The sequence below is a fragment of the Myxine glutinosa genome, chromosome 7 (assembly GCF_964187855.1).
Source record: "Myxine glutinosa chromosome 7, kmMyxGlut1.1, whole genome shotgun sequence".
Lineage (NCBI taxonomy): Eukaryota > Metazoa > Chordata > Myxini > Myxiniformes > Myxinidae > Myxine > Myxine glutinosa.
The window spans coordinates 118,477,105-118,487,555 of NC_136267.1; the positions used below are offsets into that span (position 1 = coordinate 118,477,105).

Sequence of the window (10,451 nt, forward strand, 5' to 3'; positions counted from 1 at the left end):
AAACGAAGGAGTTGATTGTTTTTTTTAGATCAAAAGGTCGAGGTTGCATAAAATCGATAATTTTCGTCCAATTAACCTGAAATTTAAGAATTTGCATATTGGGTCACATAATTGATTCACCAATCAAAAGCTCGAAGCTGATATATATATAGTAATTATATATATATATATATATATATATAATTATATATATATATATATATATATATATATATATATATATATATATAAATATATATATATATATTTATATATATATATATATATATATATAAATATATATATATATATATATATACATATATATATATATATATATTAGATCTAAAGGTCAAGGCTACATAAAATCATCAGTTTTCATTTAGAATCTCTTTTAAACTGTTTTTGTTATTTTGAGCGTACGGAAGAAGAAGACGTCTGTATACAAACGGACGCGAACGGGCTTTGCATTTTCAGATGCTTTCTAATTGCCTTTGTGATGAATTCAATGTTTAATCTTTGTTTTCCCTTTTAATGAACGTATAAACTGTGTGGTCATCCTTTCTCAGATGCTCAGCTTCCACTACGGCAGTAGATTGTCTCTACTGTTGGCTGACAAAAGCAAGAGCAGGAAGAGGGAACATGTTGACCATGAAAGCCGTGCATCCTTGCCAAGGTGTTTAACTGGTCAATTGAGGTGATAAATCACCGTTTTTGTAAAAAGAAATAAAGTGGCCTTTATCTTGATTTACCTATTTTTGCAAAAGCAAATGAGCCATATTACCCTTTTGATCGATTTGCACTCATGTGCTGGAGCTGCTTTTCATTTTCTTTTTGTCTAGAGGGCTTTCAGGGAAATGTCACCACTTACAGGTTGTTGTTCTTTTAATGCTAATAGCTGTTGGTTTTATTGGAACATTAGGAATGGTTTCATTAGTTTGTTTACTTGCATCACCCGTCCAAATACCAGTGCTATAGTCAAAGCATTGCTATTTTTCCACATTTTGTTTCTGCTTTGCAGTTTTCTGCTTTGTTTGTTGTTTTTGCAACTGTATGAAATATATAAATAACCAGGAAACTATTTTTAATGTTCAGACGGTTTTGTTCTTTGCCGTTCTCAATGCTGCCAATGCTATAGATTTCTAAAAGCAATGCTATGCACATATATTTTAAACATTACATGTTGGCTTTCATGGATTTCCTCATACATTTTGGGATTGTATTTGTAGAATTTGAAAATGGTGCACAGTATGATGGGGCTAAATGCGATGCCAAATTTTTATATTCCTTATATAGATAGCAAACTTGCTTTTCAGATCTTTAACACAATTTGCTTTCACGTTTTTGTCTTTACTTTTATTTCAAATAAATGATGTATGACCTTTCAACCACAGACCTTTGAATTGCGTGCTGTAACTTGCAAATTGATTGGGTGAAACTTCCAGAGTCAAGCTTTTCGTTTTTTATTACCTGTATTCTTATTTTGTACATTGGTTAAAGGAAAGACCAAGATTTTGGTTTGGATGCGATACTGATGCAATGGTAACGGTAAATGAAAATTTGGACCATGGATTAATGTCCTTTGGGCTCTGTATAGATGCCGTCTGTCAGAACGACATTTAGCCGGAGGAACCCACTGCCAGTGCTGGTCGTTGGTGGACGTTAAAGATCCCATGGTGTCTTTCTTGTAGAATAGGTGAGTTATCACCAGCACCTTGAACAAATTACTATTTACTACCCTGACTGATTTCTGGGAAGGCAATGGCAAACCACCCAGCATAACCTGTACTGAGATACTGCTTCAGCAGCACCGACACTTTGTCAAGAGTATGGTACATTTGATAAATCAATTAAGGAATTTAATATGATGTTTAAAACAATTTTGTGAGTTGAAAATTTTCAGATTTTCAACAGATTGAATCTGTTAAATTTCATTGTCTTGCTAAACGTTGTCATTGGAATATTCGCTTTTTTAAATTACGCTTGAAAAGTAAGATGAGCAAAAGTCTTCTTTTTTTTAAAACTGTTTTAAATGTTCATGAACCATCCTTTGGTTTGAGAGCTCTTTGAATATCTTGTGGATATATGAAGCTTTTGCAAAGCATTTATTTTCATATTTCTTTTTAAAATGTTCTCATTCTATAAAAGGAAATGGTAGTTGTTTCCTTTTTTATGTGTACAGTATTTGTATTCGGTATGACTATTCACAGCATGCCAAGTTGAAGCACTACCAAGGCTGTGGTTATGCTGACAGATGGTTATCATCACCATTTATTCCCTATATTTGTCCTTTGGACTCTGCGTAGATGCCTTGGTTTGTTTTCATCGGTAATATTTCATAACAAACCAAAGGAAGACTTAACATGCATCTTAAATTTTTTTTTTAATTTTTATTTCATGTAACTTTTAAAACTTTGCGGCACTTGCAACTAACTTCACAAATGCTTATGCTGCGCTGAAATGCACTTTCAGATTGAATTTAATTCTGCACCGCAATACTAAATCCAGTTCTAGAGTTGAATTGAATACTAGTGTTGTCGCCTGATCGAAAATACTTGAGAAGTAAATATTTGGATTATGTTTTGATGGGACTCTTCTTTTGATAAGTTTATTGTTTTCTTGAGATTTTTCCGACTGCTTGTAAATGTGCGATATGTGCAATCTGTTTCGCTTGCCCTTAAGAAGATTGCGCGGGCACTTCACTCGAAGTCGAACATTGAAAATGGCAATCGAGGAGACCGACAATTCAAAGCCACTGTTGGTAATTGAAAACGATTGCTAGATGTGCTGTGTGTAAATTTGCATTGTCTTGTCATATATCCGAACAACCACAATGGCAATCGAGAAACTACCAAAACCCATAATGCTTACAACATCCAAAATTGCGCTCATGCATATCCCATCCCCTATTGGGTCCATCTCACCAGGGATATACTGTGACAGGTACTCTGCAAAATTTGCTGTTCTGACTTCTAACTTGTATTAATAGTCTAGTAGGAAGACTAGGTCCCCCTGCACCCCCCGGAGATATACTTCTAATCAGTGTTTCTAGATTGGAAAAAATGTGTAGAAAATGACTAGCTATGGCCCCAAGCTGAAAAAATGTCCCACATACCATTTTTATGCAAATTACTGCTGCCATTATCAAAAAAACGATTTTTGACATATCTCAGCCAATATTGCAGATAATTGAAAAATGAAGGTGTCTAGACCCATGTTTTGAAGGGCATAGATCATGATAGAACTATTCATAACATGATTACATGTGTCTATGGTATACTAGTATGCATATTAATGCTGTAATTACAAAATAATCAGTTTTACAAATGATAAGGATACGTTAATACTGCAGATAACTTAACATGGTACATAAGGGGTCTAAACCCAGGTATTTTCAAGGTTAAATGTCAACAAGATGCTCCTGAGTCTTGCATAGGGGCGGGACATTGGCAGTAACATTGGTACCACTCAACTTTTCTTCCCACCATTGACTTTGTATTGCGAGAGATTTTCACTTGCTTATTTAAAGGTTTCTCACCCAGCCCACGTAAAATCTACCAACTCCTGCTGTTAACTCCCAAACATATTTTTTTATGTTATCCAATCACAGTGCAGAAATGACAGACTAGAGATCCAAATTAGTGCTGCTATAGCTGCCATTTTACATTTCCATCCATGTAACATGCACGCTCGCGCGCTCGTATCAATTGGTAATGTCGCGCGCTCGTATCAATTGGTAACGTTGATGTTATTGAATACCTCAGTTGAAAGTTCAGTCTTCCATTCCATCTGTGTGTTGTTCTTGGTATTCATCCTCCAATCTAGCCAGGTAAGATGCTAACTATAATGTTACTCACACTCTTGACTTCAGTTTCTGCATGAAATCATAAACAGGCAGAATAACAGCTGAGCCAGCTAGCACCATGTTAGCTAACGTTAAAGCTAGCCTCATCTATGTACAGTATGTTCCTAATGTCGGTGTAACTTAAACTTTTGTTAATGCCAAACATGAGACATATCTGTTGACTTCTGTATATGAATTGAACCAGAAAGAGGCACGACAGCTGAGCTAGCTACAGTAACTTAGCACAATGTTTCATTGGCCTAGATAGCTAACGTTAGTGTGGAAGAATTTAGATGTTTTAGCTATTAGCACTTTTGATGCCACTAAACATGGTTTAGTCAGCTAAAAAGTACCCTAGTGTAGAACATGACTCAGAACCTCTGTTACCTCACTGAAAACTCAGAGCCTCCTTTCACAGGCACTTTTAACATCATTCGTGATTTCTTATTTGTCATTTAACAGTGATGGTAGACATCGACAGCAAGCATGCCCAAAAGAAAACGGAGTGTAGAACCTGCAGCCCAAAGCTCTCCTCCTACATGCATCCTTCATGTACCATCCATGTCTGATCATGGGGATTTCACGCCCCTCCGTAAAATTAAAGGATCTGCTTCAGAAAAACTGCAACTGCTTCAAAAGATCCGGGATAGACGTCTCAACCAACCGCATGACTCCCCATGTCGTATGCAATCAGTATGTGATCAGATCCCGGCAACTCTTCCTGATGACCTAGAAAGAGTAGGATATCACAGCAAGTGTTATAAGCACTTTGTCCGCCACTTTCATCGTCTGGGAGATGATACAGAACCAGGGCCATCAACCTCATCATGGCATCACTCTCCTCGTAAACCAGGAGGTTCTGCTGAACCCATCTTCCCGCCAGAGTGTATATTTTGTGAGAAAGTTGAGACCAAAGATGCTCATCGCAATACTGAGAGGCCTACAACCTTCCCATCCTTTAAAAACAAAGAAAATGCATGGGAGCAAATCGAAACACGGGCTGAGAAAATGGGTCTCTATCGACTCCATCGAAAGGTGAAAAACAAAGACCTCTTTGCATGTGAGGCCAAACACCATCCGTCATGTTTTAAAGCTTTCCGCACAGCATTCTACAACTATGAGCGTGCGATTCACAGAGCCGAAGCACCAAAGGAGCAGGCTTGCATGTCAGCCGCCCATGAAAAGGCATTCAACTCAGTACTGGAACACATTCAAACCCAGGTCATCCAGCAGAATAAAGTTCTACAGCTTTCTTCCTTGCGCTTGCTCTATGTCGAGGAACTGAAACTGAATGGATATGAGAACTCAAATTATCGGTCAGAGAAACTACTGAAACGCCTACAGAATGACCCAATCAAGGAGCATATCCACTTCACGAAGGTTGATCATGACAAATGTGATGTCATTTCTTTCTGGCTTGTGCACAGCTCAAACATAACAGTTTCCAATGCTCTCGCACGAGCATTCACACTCGGAAGCACAAACAAGAACCAAAATGTTGCCCTCCAACTTCGCCAGGGTATTCTACAGGCTTTCAGAGAGTGTAAAGACCAACCATGGCCACCAACAGCTGAAGACATGGAGCTCAATCCTGAAGACATCCTACCTCCAGACCTTGTCCGCTTTCTCAGCGTGCTAATGACTGGCAAGGAGGGCATCGAGACAGAAAAGGTGAAGCGTCTGGTCTTCTCCATTGGACAAGATCTGTGCCGTGCAGTGTCAGATGGAAAATGGAAGTTACCAAAGCACATTCTCCTCTGTGTGACTGTAAGGCACCTGTTCCAAAGCAAACAGCTCACCACAATACTACACAGGCTTGGACACTCTGAGAGCTACGATTTCGCCTTGGAGTTGGAAACTGCTCTCGCCAAGGTCCTGGATGAAGTCTCAACTTATCGTACACCACAAATTGTGACAGGAGAGGGCAACCTTGTATTCCACTGTGAGTGGGACAACTTGAATAAAACCACTACCAGTGTGCACGGCAGCAACATTGTAAACAGTGCTGGAGGAATCATGGTGCAGGAGGTCAAGCCCGGGTTCGAGAGCAGCAAGGACCGAATGCTACCTACCATCAATAGGTCACAACAGCGTAGCCTGAAGGTCGACACACCAAAAACTCTCCCACCCTTGCACTTTACTCGCGTTGGCCCGAAGTTCCCTGAAGGCTCATCATTCACACCGCCAGCAGAGAATGACACAGTCTATGCCACTACGATGCAAGAGTACTACATCTGGCTCTTCATCAGATACATCGGAAGCTGTGGCCTGCAGCCTGTGCCTGGGCTAGGGGGTTTCACCTGTGCAACTGGTTCTCCCCCACCCAGCAAATCAACAGTCGACTACTGCACGCCTATCCACCAACCGATCACAGACAACGCAGTTGTTCGTGAGCTACTGAAGCGTTCCGAGGCAGCAACTGCTGAGGTGGGTCAGAGATGGGTCCTGAATACATTTGATCTGGGTGTCTGCATGAAAGCCCTTCCCATCATCTGGCGCTGGCCTTATGAGGAGCAAGGATGGATAAGGACTGATGAAGGACTGTTGAAACCAATGTGGTCCAGTGGTCCCATCCTACCAACCTCACTGGTGGATCTTCTGAACACAGGAGAGCACGAAGAGGAGGAGGAAGAGGAAGGAGAAGAAGAGTTTGACTCTGACGATTTCGATGAAAATGATGATGACTGACTCAGTGTAGAATCACTAATGCTAATGATGTTTATCTAAAACAAGCAAGAGAAGAGTGGTCACATTGAGTGCTAGGACTATTTTGACAGTTGTAATATTTAGAAAAATAAAACTTTGTGTTAACGTCTGTGTAGACGGACCTTAATATGAGTCTATTATTTCGTAAAACTGTGATTATTTTGTAAATAAAGCACTAATTAGCATACTAGTATACCATAGACACATGTAATCATGTTATGAATAGTTCTATCATGATCTATGCCCTTCAAAACATGGGTCTAGACACCTTCATTTTTCAATTATCTGCAATATTGGCTGAGATATGTCAAAAATCGTTTTTTTGATAATGGCAGCAGTAATTTGCATAAAAATGGTATGTGGGACATTTTTTCAGCTTGGGGCCATAGCTAGTCATTTTCTACACATTTTTTCCAATCTAGAAACACTGATTAGAAGTATATCTCCGGGGGGTGCAGGGGGACCTAGTCTTCCTACTAGACTATAACCTTTTGATAAACATTCTTTATGCATTTTGATGAATTCTTTGATTTGGTCGTTTGGTCGTGATTGATATTCAGGAGATTAATTATGGTGCATTTGTAAAAATTGAGATTAATAAAATTGCACAAAATGAATGTTGTTAAATTTGTAGATTTTATTTCTGAACACATAGTCACATGAAAAAGTAAGTACACGCCATGTTAAAGTTTTGACTTTTTCATCATATTTCAACATACAGCGATTTGATCTTAATTTCAACAATATTGATAGTGTTACGTGGTCCTCCCTGTGACCACCTGGTCTCGGTGACCCCCGGACCTTGAGAGGAACCCCGCCAGAAAGATATATGATTTATACGCTTTCGTAACGCAATCAATACCAAGTAAACCCTCCAGTGGACCAACGAAGGAAACAATCCAAATCAATAAGGAAACCACACCAAGGATCCGGATCAATCAACAATATATTCTCCCCTGAGTAGAATCATCAACAACACAATACTTCAACCCTCCATATGCATTCCTACAATACTTCTAAGATGGCCATCTATATATATAAAACACAGTGTGTGTGTGTGTGTGTGTGTGTGTGTGTGTGTGTGTGTGTGTGTGTGTGTACACACACACACACACACACACACACACAATGTTACCGATAGACTCCTAAACGGAGAGGCTTACGTGCTTGATATTTGACATAGACATGGCCATTGAGCGTGGGACGAACATGGCCGAACTCAAAATATTTGACAATCCATACTTTTTATTAATATTTACCTCAGCGCATTTCAGCGCACGGAATCAACGGAATCAGAGCAGGTGGGTGCTGATTCGCTCAGAGCGATCACGTGATGACGCTATGACGCTATGAAAAAAAAAATCGCTATGACGCTATGAAACGCTATGACGTTATGACCGCTATGACGCTATGAAAAAAAAATCGCTATGAAACGCTATGACGCTATGAACGATATGACGCTATGAAAAGAAAATCGCCATGACGCTATGAAACGCTATGATGCTATGAACGCTATGACGCTATGAAAAAAAAAATCGCTCGCTTTGCCAAGGGGCTCGCCCCCCCCCCCCGTTCCCCCCCCCTCCCCTCCACCGCCCGGCAATGCCGGGTACTTCTGCTAGTCTTATATATTCCCACCTAGCCCCCTACTTACGGCACCCTCAATGGTCAATGTCTCTCACAATGTCTCTGGGCCCCTCCCGACTCAGGTGAAGGTCGATTCGTGCCGGCGAATCGCGATCTCAAGTCAATGGCCGAACAAGGTTGACTAGGATGGCGATGTTCGCGCCGACCCTGCGCCCCAGTAGCTCGATCTCCGCACGCGGGCGGTTGAACAGACCTCTTCCTGACGTGCTCCAAACGGGCACGTCCCGTAACGGGAACAGCTGCTGCAGCGGACCCCTTCTCGGCAAGCCACCGAGGTCGGAGCCCGTGATCGCGGCCTCTGGGCTGTGAACGGCTAGCCAAGCGCGCGAGGCCCCAGGCGCCACCCGTACTCATTCTCGTCGACGTTGAGGCGAACTGTGCCGGACGCTTGGTTCCTTCCAGGAACCCCCGGCAACCGGACACGTAACAGGTAATTACCCCGCGCAGGTAACTCCTCGCGCCAGACGGGCTTTTCCAACTCAGCGTTCTGGCACAGGTAAAAGGCGACTTGACCCGCGTCCGCTGGTCGAAGAAGATGGCCGCTTTTCTTTCCAGACCTTGTCTTCCTCTTTTCTTCCGGTTCACGAACCCGTTTCCGGTCTCGTGGTTACCAGGAGCGCTTCTACCCCTTTAACCACTACAACCTTTAATAGAATAAACATTAATAAGAAATGACCTGAATAGCCATTCCCATAAACCCGGAATTCGTAACAATAGATAAAGGTGATATAATACAACAAATATCATGAAACATTTACATTTTGTAGTCCGTTGTATAATTTAAATAAACATAAATGCAAATTTTGCATGTGGAAAAAGTAAGTACACCCCTACATTTCTCACTACTTCAAATACCTCAAATTAGAATCAGGTGCACCAGCTCAGGTGCAAATGATTAGAACATCGTTAGAGAGGATCTTGGAGGAACCTGTCTTATTTAAACCTCAGACATTTAGTTTGGTTTGCTATTTGTTGTTGAAGTGTGCGGCGTCACCATGCCTAGATCAAAAGAGCTCTCTGAGGCCTTCAGAAAGAAGGGTATAGATGCCTACGAGTCTGGGAAGGGATTTTAAAAGATCTCCAAACAATTTGAAATCAATCATTCGACTGTCCGGAAGATCATCTTCAAGTGGAGAAGATTCCAAACAACTGCCAACTTGTTCAGGCCAGGCCGCCCCAGCAAGTTCAGCCCGAGAGCAGACCGCAAGATGCTGAAAGAAGTCTCTAAGAACCCCAGAATGTCATCACGGGACCTACAGGTAGTTCTCGCCACTGTTGATGTCAAAGTGCATGAGTCTACCATTAGAAAGAGGCTGCACAAATTTGATCTACATGGGATTGGGAGGTGTGCCAGGAGGAAACCTTTGCTGTCCAGAAAGAACATCAGGGGAAGACTAAAGTTTGCCAATGAACACCGAGGCAAAGACCAGCACTTCTGGAACAATGTGCTCTGGACAGATGAGTCGAAGGTAGAGCTATTTGGCCACAGTACCAGAAAACATGTTTGGCGAAAACCAAAGACAGCATTTGACCACAATAACCTGATACCAACTGTAAAGCATGGTGGTGGAAATATTATGGTTTGGGGCAGCTTTGCTACATCAGGGCCTAGGCAGCTCACCATCATATAATCTACTATGAATTCTTAATTGTACCAGAGGGTGCTTGAGGATAATGTGAGGCCATCTGTCGGAAAGTTGAAGCTCAACCGAAGGTGGACCTTGCAACATAACAATGACCCTAAACATACCAGTAAATCCACCAAGGAATGGCTGAAAAGAAAGAAATGGAGAGTTCTGGAATGGCCAAGTCAAAGCCCGGATCTAAATCCCATCGAGATGTTGTGTGTGGATTTGAAACGAGCTGTGCATGCAAGAAACCCCTCAAACATCGCACAGCTGAAAGAATTCTGCATGGAGGAGTGGGCAAAAATTTCTCCCAGTCTATGTCAGAGACTGGTAGACAGTTATAAGAAACGCCTACTTGAGGTTGTTTCTGCCAAAGGGGGCAATACCACCTATTAGAGCTAAAGGTGTACTTACTTTTTCCACATGCGAAATTTCCATTTATGTTTATTTAAATTATACAATGGACGACAAAATGTAAATGTTTCATGATATTTGTTATATTATATCACCTTTATCTGTCAATATTGTTGAAATGAAGATCAAATAGCTGTATGTTGAAATATGTTGAAAAAGTCAAAACTTTACATGGGGTGTACTTACTTTTTCACGTGACTGTAGATGTATTTGTTTTGTCTTGTTTAATGGTG

The 10,451-nt window shown here is 41.1% G+C and overlaps 1 protein-coding gene across 2 annotated transcripts in view; it reads left to right on the forward strand.

Annotated features, from left to right (window-relative positions):
- The window catches only part of LOC137431516 (uncharacterized), a 67,273-nt gene extending 60,127 nt beyond the window's left edge, over positions 1-7,146 (forward strand). For both annotated transcript variants that reach the window (XM_078782184.1, XM_078782185.1), the window contains 2 exons: positions 549-2,958; positions 7,010-7,146. In XM_078782184.1, the coding sequence (XP_078638310.1) occupies positions 549-574 (26 nt within the window). In that variant the 3' untranslated portion in view covers positions 575-2,958; positions 7,010-7,146. The remainder of the gene's footprint in view (positions 1-548; positions 2,959-7,009) is intronic.
- Positions 7,147-10,451: the final 3,305 nt, after the last annotated feature.